Source organism: Carya illinoinensis, chromosome 1 (assembly GCF_018687715.1).
Source record: "Carya illinoinensis cultivar Pawnee chromosome 1, C.illinoinensisPawnee_v1, whole genome shotgun sequence".
NCBI classification, from domain to species: domain Eukaryota; kingdom Viridiplantae; phylum Streptophyta; class Magnoliopsida; order Fagales; family Juglandaceae; genus Carya; species Carya illinoinensis.
Genome location: NC_056752.1, coordinates 4826911 through 4843035, shown reverse-complemented (window position 1 = coordinate 4843035; position 16125 = coordinate 4826911). Strand labels below are relative to the sequence as shown.

Genomic DNA, 16125 nt, shown 5'->3' with positions numbered 1-16125 from the left:
TTAACTATGCATAATAACAAAGCAAATCAAAACGAACGTTGTTACAAGATAAAACAAACTAACAAACAGTACGCAAATAATCTAACAAACACTGACCTTTTACTTGTTAGTGTTGCCTAGTACCTACCTTAGTATACTTTATGTACCACCCAAAAGATTTATATATAGTCTTTGTTATATATCCTATAATTAGTCCTCAAAAACTGGAGAGGTACGTGATAATGATAGGATTATATATCAATTGTAAGCATATATATATATATATATATAAATTACAAGTTGCCTAAAATATAGCTCCAGCTTTATGCAAGTTGCAACCACCATAATCATATGGCAAGTTGGAGTCTGTGATGGATCATGATTATTTACCACTTACCAGGATTTGAAACTATTCTATAATCCAATGCATCTGTTGATTTTAAATTAAATAGTTGAACTTTTGTTAATACCAACCAATTAAGCATTTGTCATATATGTTCATTGTTGTTTTGAGAGCATAGTGATTTACGGTTCGGATTGAAAGTTTAGGGTTTCACCCTAAAGTCACAAAATCATTATCACTCATAAAAATTAACACACATCAAAACACATGCACAATCGAGTCTCCACCGTATACAATTTACAAAGACACAATTTCATCTTTCAACTCCTCCAATGTGCCGTTTGGATACTAAGAGCATTGGCAATGGGTTATTTATTACCTTTCACATACTTTTATAACTATTTATTACTTTTTATTACTATTCATTACTTTATCATTTCTCCAATCTTCATAACTGAAAAAAAAAATTATTAAACATAATCAAAGAGCTATCAGATTCGATTTTTAGCTTCGGTGACAGAGATGTAGAGGGACAGCAACAATGTAGTGTGTATGACAGCTACGTTAGAGAGAGAGAGAGAGAGAGAGAGAGATTTCACAGACGTAGAAAGGGAGAGTCTCAAGGGAGGGGAGGCCTCTTAAACCCATACCAGAACAATGCTATTTTGTCAACAAAATGACGTCGCTTTGTCATATGTTATTTTATAAACAAAACCATGAAAACAATGCCGTTTTGTCATATACAAAATAATGATCCCGACTCCTAATTTAAGCTATTAGAACAAGTGATAACTTAATGTAAAACTTAAGCAATGAAAGAGAGTGATAATTTCACTTAAAACTTTAAAGGTAGAACAAGAATTTGAATAAATCTGTTCTTTCATGCAATACAATAAGCGGAGAACCCCAAGATAAAATACAGACAAAACAAAAGTGAAACATGATAATGGAATTATTAAGGCCCACTTTGGTTACTGGATACATATGAGATGTTGATCTTATTTGTACTGTATATTAGTTTTTTCTATTTAAATACATTATATTTTATCTTTAAAATTTAAAAACATTCACTTAAATCAACAGTAATGAACAGTAAAAACTAACAATAAACAGTACAAAACTGACATGAACAGTACATGAACAATATATAAACAGTATACAATTTGACTCTCTATAAAATAGTGAGATCCACACATTGTTCAAATCCTAAAATTTAAAAACTATCTCATTTCACTATTTAAATACACATTTATACTGGACATTAGTTTTTCCTATCTAAACAAACTATATTTCATCTCTAAAGTTTAAAACATACACTTAAATAAATAATAATAAATAGTAAAAACTGATAATAAACAGTGCAAAACTGATATAAACAATATATGAACAGTCACACAATTTAGCTCTTTATAAAATAATGAAATCTACACATTTTTCAAATCTTAAAATTTACAAACTATCTCATCTTATTATCTAAATATATATATTTTTATAAATTATTTTATTTTATTTTAATTTAAAATTTTTATTATTATTTAAAATATCTCTCTGAACTTTGTAACTATGCTACGTATGGAATGAAAAATGAGTTTTGCTATATATAAGTACAGTCGTGCACTAATCTGTATATTAATACTGATTTATTCATACTTAAAATTTAAATTAACACTACTTTTAATAAAATATATTTTTTAACCAATCATATTATATTAATACATAAATTAATACATAATTATACTTGTAATTATATTTTTACATGAAAAATTATGATTTGTCTTGCGGCTTGCCATCGAAAATAGACATGGCTGCAACAAAACGTAAAAGTACAGACATGGATCACATGCTTCACCGTCTGTTTCGAGTACCATCTCTCAACAGTCAACACCGAAAGCAGTGAGAGATCTTGACCTTCAATTCTGCCGAACACAAAACCAGGGCGATATACTACTATATAGTGGGCAAAAGTGAGAGGCTGAGAATGATGCCAATGCTCTAAAAGCTAATCCAATCCCGATATCCTATCTTTTGTCCCTTTGTTTGGTTGGCTGGCTGGTTTGGTCACTCTGAGTGCTTGCAGTAGACGCTCCAAACTACTCGACTCATCCTTTCCCACTCTCCAATCACTCGCTTTCTTCGTGCTTGAATGAGAGGAAAATGAGTCAAACGCTGTGAATGCTATATTGCTTAACTGCCGTCTTGGGAAACATTACCGAGTTGTGGGTCTTGCTTGTGTGTCTATCCATTTATGGCTGCCCATCAGGAGCATTAGCAATTTAGCAAGTTTACTCACTCTCTCTCTCTCTCTCTCTCTCTGTCTCGTTGTAGTGGAGCATTGGAGCTTTGTCCCAAAATCAGGCCCTTTTCTTCATTCGGTTCCACCATCTTTGTTTTCTCTGCAGACAAACCAAAACCTCTGCCTGTGTTACTTTCTCAAAGCTTGAGAAACATGAGCTCTGTGAATCTAAGTGCCTGGGTCCAAACCTGTTCAATGTTTATGCAAGCAGGCAGATCCAGATCCAGATCCCCACCTTTCCAAACCCTTCGTCCTTTGAAGAACATACCCATTTCGTCCATATCCCCAGAACGCCGACGAAGACCCATTTCTGCCCACTCATCGTTCTCCGTCACTGCGGTCCTCACCAAGGAAGACACCGTCAGAGAAGAAGAAGAATCAGAAGAATCAAGACCCAATTTTAGTTTAAAGAGCCACATGGTCCAGAAGGCCAATTCCGTTAACCAAGCCCTCGATGCCGCCGTTTCGATGAAGGACCCCCGTAAGATCCATGAGGCCATGCGCTACTCCCTCCTCGCAGGCGGCAAGCGAGTGCGCCCCATGCTCTGCATCGCCGCCTGCGAGCTCGTCGGCGGCACAGAGGCCATCGCCATGCCCGCCGCTTGCGCCGTTGAGATGATCCACACCATGTCTCTGATCCACGACGATCTTCCTTGCATGGACAACGACGATCTCCGCCGAGGAAAGCCCACCAACCACAAGGTCTTCGGCGAGGATGTCGCGGTTCTCGCCGGCGATGCGCTTCTGGCGTTCGCTTTCGAGCACATCGTGGTGTCAACGGCGGGCGTGCCGCCCGCGAGGGTTGTCCGCGCCGTCGGGGAGCTAGCCAGGTCGATTGGGACTGAAGGGCTTGTTGCCGGACAAGTAGTCGATATATGTTCCGAGGGACTTTCCGAGGTTGATTTGGAGCACCTGGAATTCATTCATCAGCATAAAACGGCGGCGCTGCTGGAAGGGGCTGTGGTTCTAGGAGCAATTCTGGGAGGTGGGTCCAACGAGGAGGTGGAAAAGCTGAGGAAATTCGCGAGGTACATCGGGCTGCTGTTTCAGGTTGTGGACGATATTCTTGACGTGACAAAATCGTCGCAGGAATTGGGGAAGACGGCCGGGAAGGACTTGGTGGCGGATAAGGTTACGTATCCGAAGCTACTGGGCATCGAGAAATCGAGGGAATTTGCCGAAAAACTGAACAAGGATGCCCAGAACCAGCTCGCTGGATTTGACCCAGAGAAGGCAGCGCCATTGATTGCTTTGGCTAATTATATTGCTCACAGGCAAAACTAGTCTTATTCACAAGACTTGTTTCCTCAAAACGAATAAATCCTAAACAAAGCTTGCTGCTTGTGATGCTGGAGGAGAGGCTGAGAGGCCAGCAGGGCGAGCCTGTGTTATCTAGGAACATTAATTCTGTAGGGACGAATCGATTATATACTTTAGTTTCTGGGGTTTGATCTTTACGTGCTCGAGTCTTTTGTTTTGGCCAAAAGTTGTACATTTGCATCGTCCTTTGGATATGCTCTGCATTGATGGAAAAGTTGCGTAGAAGATGTATTAATAGTTAATACTCTTGGGAATTACTATCTGCTAGATTTTCTGGCAATTTCCATAGGCCCCATTCTAGTATTAATATTCGTCCATATCCATAATCCCGGTGGCAGCTCCAGATGTTTTATCGATGCCGCGTAGTTTCCTTGTTTTTGTTTTTAATGATCCGTTTGCAAAAAGATGCTGCTGCACCATCACCTGCTCCCTTCACTCTGCATATGTCTCAGTTTGATTGGTACCAAAAAGGGGTCTTCTGACAATGGCGTCCAGATTGATAGTTTCCAACTTTCCAATAAGCGCTGATCAAATAATAGAGGGAAAAAAAAAAAGTAGGACGCCGTTGCCGGGGATCGAACCCGGGTCACCCGCGTGACAGGCGGGAATACTTACCACTATACTACAACGACTCGTTGTGGAGAACTCAGAATATTAACTAAAACAAAACTTTGTAGGACCTTTCTTATGTTAAAAAGTGATTGAAAATAGAATTGGTAACATGCAAATAGATTCAAAAGATTTACATGTGCTTAATGTTGTAACAGCTGAGACAGTCAAGCCACCAAAGAGATGCATGTGTCCCACTTTCATCTTCATCGGTCACCTGCAGGCTGCGATCGATTTTAGGTCGTGCGTGCATCTCATGTCATGCTCCACCACTTATTTATTACTCTTAATACTTGCATGTGTATCACATTCTTAGCCTGAGACAAATAACCTCATCTCATTGTTAAAATTTTTTAAATTATTTATATGAAATAAAATAAATAATTTATTTTTTAAAATTTTAAAATAAAAAATAAAAACAATAGGTAACCAATCGGTCCAATCTGCCCATTCCAACTATTCTTGCTTTGTTTCTCTCGGTGTGTGTGCCCCTCGTGTAGTTATAGTTATCCAATCACTCCTACTCTCATGGCTGAGGATGATAACTAAGGCCCCGAATCCAGATAACTGGGTTGAGAGTCCTTTAGTTGGGTTGATAAATGGCTTGGCCGGTATGGGCCTTTGAGTATCAGGCCCAACCTTTGGGCCTCTTAGACTTGGAAAAAAATCTCTAACAAGCTAATTATTATAAAATAATATACTTATACTATAATATAAATACATTAATAATATTTTAGTATATATAAATATCTTATCATTACTACCATACATGTGATGATCCGCTTTTGAGTGTATTTTCGCTGAAATAATTATTTTTATTTTAATTAATATATTAGTTTATTATTTTAATTTATTTGCATTTTAAAATTGGTTTTTAATTTATTTGACGTTGTGTTTTATTTCTTTTAGTTGTTTTGTGGTTTTTAATCTCTTTTTGGCGGTTTAGTTTTGTTTCTCGGAATGAGGATTGGACCTCATCTCTTCTCTACATCTCTTTTCCTTTGTCTCTTCTTTTTCCTTTTTCTTTTTTTCTTTTTCCTTATTTCTTTTTCCTTCCTTTTTCTTTTTTCTTTCTTTTCTTTTTTTCTTTTTTTCTTTTTTTCTCTCCCCGATCGACCCCCCGGCCTCTCTCTCTCTTCTCTCTCCTCACCCACGGCCGGAATCTTCTTCAGCCCAGACCGCCGCCGTCCGGCCACCGTTTGGCTCACCGCCGGTCTCGTTTGAACCCCCTCCCTCTGGCGCACCTTCCCACCAAATATCTCCCCCTGCCGGCTGGCCGTTTGGCCGGAAAAGCTCCTCAAAGCCCGTACGGTTTTCAGCTCGATCCGCCGCCGTCGCTCCACCTCCGGCCACCATTTCTTCACCACTTCATCACCGGTCCCTTGCCGTCCTAACCCACCCATTTCCGGCCTCCAACGACCACCGGAACAGCTCCTACGAGCTAGCTTTCCTTTTTGGGAAGTTCGGCCTATTTCCGGCGATTCCGCCGCCACCCACGGCCAACCACCACTTCCAATAGCTTCACAACCATCCCTAGACCATTCCCTATCAATTTCGTTCCCTAGTTTGTCCCCGTTCAAAAGTGGGTTTTTCACAACCCACGGCCACAGTGAATTTTCACCGTGACGTTGCTTTTCTGGCGCCGTTTGCAACGCCGCGTGTTTTCTAAAATTGCCATATAGCGCTGTAAGTATTTTCCAAACCCTATTTTCAGATTTAAATATATATTGCTCTTTCAATTAATTAATCTGCTGGTTGGTTGATTCCGGACTGAGTCCGAAGAGTTCGGGGGTCGGATGGATGGAGGACGAAGTTACTTGTTTTATTGATTTATGTTGGTTGGTTATTTTATTATGCATTGATATGGCATTTCATGGTGCATGCACGTGTGTTTTTGTTTATGTGTGAAAAGCCTGTGTATTGGCGTAAGTGGTCTTACGGGTGCGTGTGTATCACGACCCCAAGCCGGGATGAGGTATTATCCCGGTGGAGCTCCTCTGGTCACTCGGGAGCGGAATAAACTGAGTGATGTCCCCTGAGTTGTCGCTAGACGATGGGAGTGGGGGCTAGGGGTTGCTTGGCTACGAACGCGCCGGGCGCGGAACCGGGCATTGCTCTACGCACCGACTCCGTGGCCCTTCGCTGGTGAGAGCTAGAGGATGCTTGGCTACGAACGTGCGGGGCACGGAACTAGGCATCGCTCGTTAGGTGTCACATGCGTAGTGGTACTCTGCGGTGTGGCACTGGAGCCAGGGTGTGCGGATGACCCCTAGGGGAGGTCATGGCGCATAACGGATAAAATGTGACTTTGGCGTGTTTTCCGGAAAAGATGTGTTTTTGGGCCAAATGGGTTTTTGGCGTGTGTGGAAAACTGTGTCTTTGGGTTTTGTGCATTGGGCATGGTTCATGCATATTGTTTGAGTTCTATGTGTTTTTATCTGGTAGTGTTTGAGTTTTACTTACCTGCGGTACCATTTTTAGTTCCGTAGCTTTTGGTGCAGAGTTAGAGGACGAAGAGGAGGAGGCTGAGCCCGAGGATGCGGCTCCGCCGGGTTGCTGATGCTATGTGTTATATTTGTTTAAAGCTGTATTTGTGTTTTTATAATATTTTATCTATGTATGTTTTAAACAGCTTGTATTACGTTAAGAAAATTCTGGTACTTAGTAATGACTTTCGTTATCCGTTGCGTGTTCTTTCGTGCACAATTGTTGCCTTTGCACACACTTGTCACCCGTCGATGGGATGGTGAACCGGGTTGTCACCATCCAGACGTCTCGATTTCCCCGTGTTCGGGCGTGGGGATTTGGGGGCGTCACAATACATAATTAAGTAAAAAATAAGTTAGACACTAAAATTGAAATAAGTTTATAACACATAATACTAATTTACTAAAGTATAATAACATGTAATTAAATACTAGAAATCAGTCTAGTGTAGAAATAATTTATAAGTTATAAATAAGTTAGATATTAGTATAATATAATAACATGAAATACTATAGTATAATAACATGTAATTAGACATTATAATATAAGTTTAGTATAAAAATAAGTTAACTTAGACATTAGTATAGAAATAACTAATAAGTCTAGTATAATAAGTTAAAAACATATAATACTATAGTATAATAACATGTAATTAGACACTATAATAGAAGTCTACTATAAAAATAAGTTAGATATTAGTACATAAATAAATTAGCAGTGAATAATTTAGTTTACTTTTTAATTATTTGAAAAACTAAAATTCGAAAGCTCACAAAAATCATTCTTAAAAATGAATTAAATATGAAGTTTAAAAAAAATCCAAATCTAACTCCATTTTGACTTAGACAAGTTAGAGTTCAGATTTGAACTCCGACAAAGTCAAAATTAGAGTAAGATTTAAAGGAATTCGACTCCAACTATGTCCGTGCTCACCCTTACCTAGATCTACAAAGAAGTTTATTTAGATGATATGCGATAGCCATACAAGGGTTTAATACCATATATAGTAAATACGAATTAGTGGATTGGGTCAAATTAAGAGACAAAAATGGGTCAAAAGATTTTTTGCAGAAGTATTTTCCCTGGACCTCCCACAAGGCTTGTCCATGATCACTCTTGCTTGGGCTTATTGGCTCAAACCTTCGCTCCATAGCCCAATCCATAAAAAAATTACAACAATCTTTGCTTAGTCGGATCGTTAAACTGGACTGTCACAAACACCAACCAGACTATTTGTCAATAGGAGTGGTGCTAGACCCATTGATAATCGGTACCGACAACGTAAACTTTTTTTATAGGTTCTTGTTAAAGTATTTTTGTGTTTTTTTTAAATACAAAAAATAAAAATAAAAATAACACAATATTAAAATATAAACAAACGCAAATCCTTAAAAAAAGAATACAAAATTAATACATTTTGTCAGTAAGAAGTATAGGTGTTAGTATCAGTTTCCTTGTCAATAAAACCCAAAACTGGACCAAAAATTGGCTACACTTCTCACTCTTATTTTTACACTATCGTTCAGACTGCATCGCTCATTGTAACTGTATTTAGTTTTAGTTTTTATTTTTTTATCATTTTTCTTTCTATATATTTTTTAATATATTTAAAATATTTTTAAAAAATAAAAAAATAAATTAAAATATTTAAAATCACTTTCTTAATCATTAAATTAAAAAAAAAAAAACTTTTGTGACCAGCTGTCCTCAAGGGGAGAGGTCATATTAGTGTTTTCTTATTTTTATTGCATTGTTGTGGTCCTATAACATGGCTATTGTTATCGTTGGGCTCTTCACCCTCTACTCTTCAATCATTACAAATTTTCCTATAAAATTAAAAATAAAAAATAAAAAAAATTGAGAGATATCAAATTCAATGGTATCACCCATGAAGCTACTTATGTCATTAGCTGCGGCTACCAAGCTTGTTTGGTTTTTTCTTTATCCTTTATAAACAAACGGACAAATTCATTTAAGTTTTTAACTTTTGATGCTATATTCATTCATTATTCATTTACTATTTGATATATTTGTCTTCTTACGTAAAGGCAGAAAATAGTTCGACGAATGGAGTGGTCGAAAAGCTAAATCAGTGTTGGAAACGCTGTTGACGACATTGCTGAGTCCTCGTCACCTTCCCCGCTCGTTTTCCCTTTCTCCTCTAACCTCTTGGTTTCTCTACGCTTACTACCCATCATTTTCTTGATCTGTTTTCCTGTTTCAATTCATAGATTGATGGGCATCTTTCTCTAATTGTTTCAAATCAAGATCGTTCACTGCCACCCAAAGATCGTAGCTTTTGAAGATTCTTACTGTGTTTGGCTCGGATTTTGGAAATGTTTACTCTACATGGAGATTAAATTGAGAGAAAACCATCTAGTTTTTGTCAATTCAGCTAAATTTCAGGTACCCAACTATCTTCCAATAGATGTCTAGCAAGATTTACTCGGAAATTTGACTTCTTCATCTTGGACTTATGCATTTATTTTATCTGGATCTAGCTTGTTTTGCTAAGTGAAGCTTAAGCTTTTGAGTTCTCAAAATCTTATCCAAAGTCTGTGCCTTGGCAGTTTTCTCTTTCATTAAAATCCCAATCGGCCTTCTGATTTTGCTGAATTTTGTTAATTTTATAGTATCATTTCTTCGGATGGTGCGATCCGGTTAGCTGGAGTACTTACTTAAATTTGAAATTGGTTCAATCAGACTGCAGTGAGGAAAAAATTTCATGTATTTGGTATTTTGGCTATAAGAAATAATCGCTTTTGGATAGCAAAGAGTTGCATATAAAGCTTAGGTTTGTCTCGTCATTAGCCGGAAAATCTGCAAGTATGGTTAGTAACTCAAGCAAGACCCATTTCACGGCTGATATGAGCGCCTATGAGGTGGCGTGCGAGCTGGAGGTGGCGTGCGAGCTGGATGTGGACATAGAGCCCGGTGATGCCACCGGGGTCGAGGAACCTCAGCTCGTCTGTTCTGACTCAATCAAAGAGATCGTCAAATGTCTAAATGAAATGCACCTGGAAGCAACCAATTTCCACCTCAAGTGTAAGGAAGAAATATGGAACAATCAGGAATTTTTCTCATTCCTGAAGGATTACTTTCAGTGTAGTCTCAGGGCAGTGGACTTCTGCACTGCCCTTGAGAACTGCCTGAAGCGCACACGTGATAACCAGCTGATAGTTCAGTTTGCAGTTAAGAATTTTGAGGAAGAAGTGGAAGATGGGGTGAAGTATGTGAAGACATTGCAAGAGTTGAGGAAATTCAAGGATGCTGAGGACCCATTTACCGACGAGTTTTCTCAACTTTTGCGATCAGTTTGTGAGCAACATGAATTGATGTTGGACAAATTGAAGCCTCGGAAAACAAAGCTAGACAAGAAATTGGAACCTGTGAAGACATGGTGGATAGTGTCCAATGTCATTTTTGTTTTTGCATTTGTGTCTGTGTTAGTTCTCATGGTGGTGGCAGCTGCCATTAAAGCTCCGGCATGGGCAACAGCATTGACGGGTGCGTTGTCTGTTCCAATGGGCTCTTTGGGAACATGGTGCAACTCACTTTGGGGGCGGTATCAGAGTGCACTGGAAGGAAAAAGGGGGGTAATCAGCTCAATGCGAGATGGCACTCTTACTGCAAAGAAGGACTTGGGTAACATCGAGGCACTTGTTCGCAAACTGCGAATTGAGACTGATTCAATGCTGGAGAAAGCTGATTTCGCTCTTGGAGAAGAGGAGGCAGTGAAGCTTGTGATAGATGAGATGCAGAAGAAGTTCGGAATGTTTATGAAAACTGCTCAGAATCTAAGTGCTAATGCTGATAAGTGTAGTGGCACTAGTGTGAGTTGGAGGAAGTTGGTTTTGCAATCAATGTTCAGACATGTGTGTGACCGAGAAAACCTTTGGCAAGTGGTCTGAGATAACTCTTCATGATGGCGTTTATCAGTGTGAGTTTGCCCCTTTGGATGATCAAGTTTGGTAGATCCTTCTTAGTTTTATGCTTCAGAGATTCTAAAAGAAATCTAAAAAACATGATTGATTATTCAGCTCTGAATTTGACTGTTGCACATTCAGTTTGAAGGGGTGATACACTGAAATGTCAGTATTATAATTAGGAAGAAAACCTATAGATAATGACACCTATAAATTGGAGTGACAATCTTTGACATTTGAAGGGATACTACAATGTTTACATTGCAGCAAGAGTATTGCGCACGTTTGGTGATTTTCTGGATAGGGTCAAGCAGAAGCAATCAGTCTGAATGCCATAAACAGTTTTCCTTGTTACCCTGCAACGATTACTTCCATTCTTTTCCCTGCAATTTCTTTTGAGCTCCAGCTATGCGTCCATCTCCCAGAGGCAGCTTAGGTGCTTAACAAGGTCATGTAATTTCCTCTGTTTTCAGCATCCATTTGTGATAGATGATGACATACCACCACCACCTCTGCTAATTTGCATCCTTCTAAACATTGATTGGTGGCAAATAAAGGATCTCCAAGTACTTGCATCTAGATCCATACATATGGAACTCTTATATGTATAATGTATGTATGTAATCTCATGTGTGTGTGTGTTTGTGTGTTGCTAATGTGGAACATTAAAGGTACCTTTCTATTTATGCGGTTGACATAATAATACCTCGTTTGTTTTCACAGATGAGATGAAATGAGTTGATATTAAAGTAAAAAGTTGAATAAAATATTGTTAAGATATATATATATATTTTAAATTAATTTTGTTTTAGGATGTGAAATAGTTGAATTGTTTATTTTATTTTGTGTGAAGACTTGAGAAAGTTGTAATGAAGAGATGAATTGAAATGATTTGTGAAAATATGATTTGTGAAGAGCAGCATTTCTCTTCGCTTTACTATCATTTAGTGCAGATAAATCATAAATGTATAAGGCTGGAGGCAGGAGTAGAACTCTATGAGCAAGAGGGCAACATAAACAAGGATTTTGTATTCGAGTAAGTTGAAGAAGATGAAACAAGGATATCCCTCGGAAGGAGCATTGTTGGTGAATGTATTTTCTTTGTAAGGTAGGACGAGGGAGTCGGGAGAGAACCAAAAGCTTTACAAACTTTTGAGCAAGGATGGGCTGAGGTGCAGTACTGTAATCGGAATCCAGATAGGCTTAAGCCCGTTTCTTTCTTTTCTTCTCGAAAAATGCAAGGATGGCACGATATGGATTGGAATTCTTAACCAAGTTTTGCCAAGAAAGTAAAAATAACTTTTTTATTTATTTTTCATGAGAGTTGTAGTAACCTTCTCACCTCGTGTCACTTGAGAATAGATAATGCGTTACGGACATGAAAACGGGAAATTTTTTAGATTCTGTCCCTCGGATGGATCACGACATCCATAATCTTGTTATTTGCAGCTCCAAACACATACATGCTGTCTCATGGAAAAATTTGAGTCACTTTTGCGTACTATTTACATATTTCACTGATGTGATTGGCCAAAACAATTATTTTCTGAACTAGATGCTGAACATTGGAGAACCGAGTGATTATTATACTTTAGCATTGATTTTGGGTGAAATCTAGCTTAGTTATGGGATAGTTTTAACATGGCCTTCATCCCTGCAAACCTCATATATTGATTTTATACTATAGGTTTGATCCTCAATAGGCTTCACTTTCAGTAGCCGAGAATCTATGCACTTATGCAGTCGTGCTGATTTGGTTATGATAAAATCCTAGCACATAGAGTACATACAAAAAAGTGAAAAAAAAAAAAAACCCTAGAACATACATGCGTTTGGGGGGTGCTAACTGATGTTCTACATTTGAGCTATATATTTCATTAAATCATTGTTATCAACATTACAAAGATATCCCAGTACTAAAATTACTTCGTTGCTTTGTAGCACACGGGTTTAAGGGATTCCATTTCCACTTCTTGAGGAGACTGATATTGACAAAGATGGAAAAAAAGGTCTGTTAGAATTCCACAGACTTCTAAAAACTGCAAGCATTAGATCGCGAAGTACTGTGGCTAGCCCTACTGCTCGTTGGAGATCCCAGAAGAAATAGATCCAAACTGGAGTTTTGAACATCGAGAGAAATGATGAGAGGCCAAGATAGGTGGAGTTCCTTTCCTCTTATTTCATCTACTTTAATCCTAGAGATTTCCTCGATTACTTCTATAACCACTCCTATGGGTCCTTCTTGAAGTCAAGTGATTATAGGAATCTGGATAGGATTGTGAATACCTTACAGCCCAGATCTTCGATTTAGAGTTGGTGTAGACTTGAATGGAAGATGACTCCAGGTATGATGGTCATAGTTGTGTACATCCCTTTGGAGTATGAGGGAATTCCTTGTCATGCCCTGCAGATTGTAATGTGACTATATATGAACTCTTGATGGAATTCAGGATTTCAATTCATTTATGTTTATAATATGTTCTAAGAAGTAATTCCTTCCAATTTGTTTGCAGGAATTTCTTCCAACTTTTTCCATCTTATTTGATTATCAATTCTTATTATCCAGCTCCAATGTTGTGTTTTGTGTGTGAACTTTGATTAAGTAATGGAGTTGGTACTGCGGATTTACATGAACTCTGATTTTAGTTGAAAATGAAATTTAGGGTTTAAGTACTAAAACAATCCAAGGGTTTTTACAAGATTATCTCCTCACGCCTTGTGTTTTACATATATATATATATATATCAATTTACTTCTAAGGTTTACAATTTGATTAATTAGGTCCCTCCATCAGATTTTCCTTGAATAATAAAACTTAAAACCATGCTACAACTTTATCAATTAATGATGTTGGGCATAAATATACATTATTGTTGGCGAGGAAAGGCTAGTTGGCAGATAATAGGATTAGGAGAGATTCATGTGACAGAGAGCAATTAAATGACAAAAAAATATATATAATGCACCTGTATCTTTCTAAGGATCATGATCCACGCAACGTAGGAATTTAGATATAAAATAAAGGTAGCAAGTCATAATTGTGATCTAAAAATAATCATTTATGTTTAAATTTCAATCAAACAGATTCTATATTTTATCTTTTAAATTTCTTCTACTTTCTTACTAAACACGAATGAAAAAGTTAATATATATTATATAATATTTAAGTATAAGAAAAAAAATCACATCTAAAAATGGGAAAAGAAACCATTTTGAATAAGCAAGAATTACTTAGAATCAATCTAACATATTAGAATTAATTTCAATTAATCGACTTAATGTGTTCTGTGGGCAAATCAGATACTGCACAAATATTGAATTAATTTCTAACCTATTCAAGTTAAATTGATTGAATCAGTTTGGATGAATCGTTTATAAAACAATGCTTAAAATCAAAATTCAAAATCAGGGGCTTTATTGACCAAACAAAAATACTAAATGTAGTCGGCTAGGGGCAGTTGTCGCGCACTATGGGATGTGGGCTGACACTTAGTATTAATAAAACGATGCGTTTTATTATTGGAGGATGACCTCTGCCCGCGTAGAAATTTTTTTTTCTTCTTTCTCTTCGGCCCGTTTTGTCTGGTGGGTGGGAAATTTGTTTTAATGTTTCATTAAAATCAAAACACACCATTTTACACAACCTTTTTTCCCTGTGAGGCTTCCACTCCCTTCTTTCTTCCTCCAGCCTTCCCTTCTCCTTCCCTTCTCTGTTACGTGCGACGACTGAAGCCCTAATTTGAAGGGGGTCAAAGTTATTCGGGGGTTTATCTTAAGGTTACGTCTTTAATGTCCGTTTCTATTTAGTAGGGGTTATTTAAGTACTTTGTTTATTTGTTTTCCGTTAAGTGTGTTGATTGGGTCTTAGTTAGTGGGCTAGTTGGTTTAGGTGGGTTACATTTTGGTAGAACGTGGGCAAGCCCTTTGAGCTATTGTAATCGTGTCAAGTAGTGGGTCTATCCTATAAGGCTCTATTTATATTCTACATGGGTTCAATGAAATTATCAGTTTTCTTCCAAAAGTTCCTAAGTATTGCTGGAGGTCAATGACTCCTCGAATAGTCACCTATCACACTCATTTATTTTTTCAACGATAAATCCCTTTATTCATAATCGTGGTCTCAGAGTTGCATTCATGCGCCATGGTGGAAGGTACCCGTTAAGCTCAGCTAGCAGAAGCAATATCAATTTTGAAGGGAGAGATGGGGCACCTGCGACAAGAGCAAGAGAGGTAGAAAAATATATTAGAAGTAGTGCTACAACAGATCAATAATTTGGCGTCCAGCTATGAGTAGTTGGCGATGATAGCTGGGAATTAACAATCTGGAGAAGGGTTCTTTAATCCTCACACTTATGTCAATAACAATACAAGCTAACACACTTAGGTTGGATTTCCCTAAATTTGATGGGTCAGAACCTAAGGATTGGGTCCTCAAGGCCCATCAGTTCTTTTCATACTATCAAACACCAAATGAAAAAAGGTTACAGGTAGCCTTTTTTCATATGGAGATAAGGCTCTCTTCTGGTACAATTGGTTGATGGACTCCAGCCAAGTCTATTCATGGGAGGATTTTGTGGCAGCGCTTAAAATTCATTTTAGGCCCTCAGCTTATGAGGATCCAGTGGGAGCCTTTACAAAATTGAGACAGACTGCTATTGTGGAAGAATATTAATCCCAATTTGAAGCATTGTCTAACAAAATCAGTGGAATGACAGAGGAATTTTGTATTAGTACCTTCCTTAGTGGGCTTTTGGATGATCTCAGAATTATTAACTAAATCGTGTTAACGGGTCGTGTTCGTCGTGTCAAAGTATGTATATTATATTATATAGGTCAATCATAACCCGACTCGTTAAGCTTATTGTATCAAAATCTCAAACCCTGATACGACCCATTAACATAACAGGTCGTGTCGTGTCAATCCATTTTGACCAATTAGTAAATATTACGAAATAAGTTAACACGACACAATATGATCATTTTTAAACTGTTTATGTAAATTGATTGAATATGCTCGAAATTAACCCGTTTGACTTGATTAAATTTAGCAGAATTTTATATAAATGTTAAAATCACAATATCTATAAAAATTATAAAACTAGCTATAAGTGTAAAATTACAATCCAAATAATAAAAATATCGAAATTAAAATTATAACAATTTTACTT

General features: G+C 37.5%; 2 protein-coding genes and 1 non-coding gene across 4 annotated transcripts; 2 read left to right on the top strand and 1 right to left on the bottom strand.

Moving 5' to 3' along the window:
* The first annotated feature begins 2287 nt into the window (after nt 1-2287).
* Nucleotides 2288-4215, top strand: LOC122307093 (geranylgeranyl pyrophosphate synthase, chloroplastic-like). The gene has a single exon (XM_043119720.1). It carries the CDS (start codon nt 2769-2771, stop codon nt 3897-3899), a length of 1131 nt encoding a protein of 376 aa, XP_042975654.1. The 5' UTR covers nt 2288-2768; the 3' UTR covers nt 3900-4215.
* A 280-nt stretch (nt 4216-4495) lies between these two features.
* Nucleotides 4496-4567, bottom strand: TRNAD-GUC. Its single transcript has one exon. It is a non-coding gene; the product is annotated as a tRNA-Asp (tRNA).
* A 4453-nt stretch (nt 4568-9020) lies between these two features.
* On the top strand, nt 9021-11679 carry LOC122307081 (UPF0496 protein At4g34320-like). 2 transcript variants are annotated; one of them, XM_043119709.1, is made up of 2 exons: nt 9021-9437; nt 9735-11679. In XM_043119709.1, exon 2 carries the CDS (start codon nt 9860-9862, stop codon nt 10940-10942), a length of 1083 nt encoding a protein of 360 aa, XP_042975643.1. In that variant the 5' UTR covers nt 9021-9437; nt 9735-9859; the 3' UTR covers nt 10943-11679. The 2 variants fall into 2 exon arrangements, with proteins under 2 accessions (XP_042975643.1, XP_042975638.1); XM_043119704.1 differs by having other exon boundaries at nt 9665-11679.
* The last annotated feature ends 4446 nt before the right edge of the window (nt 11680-16125 follow it).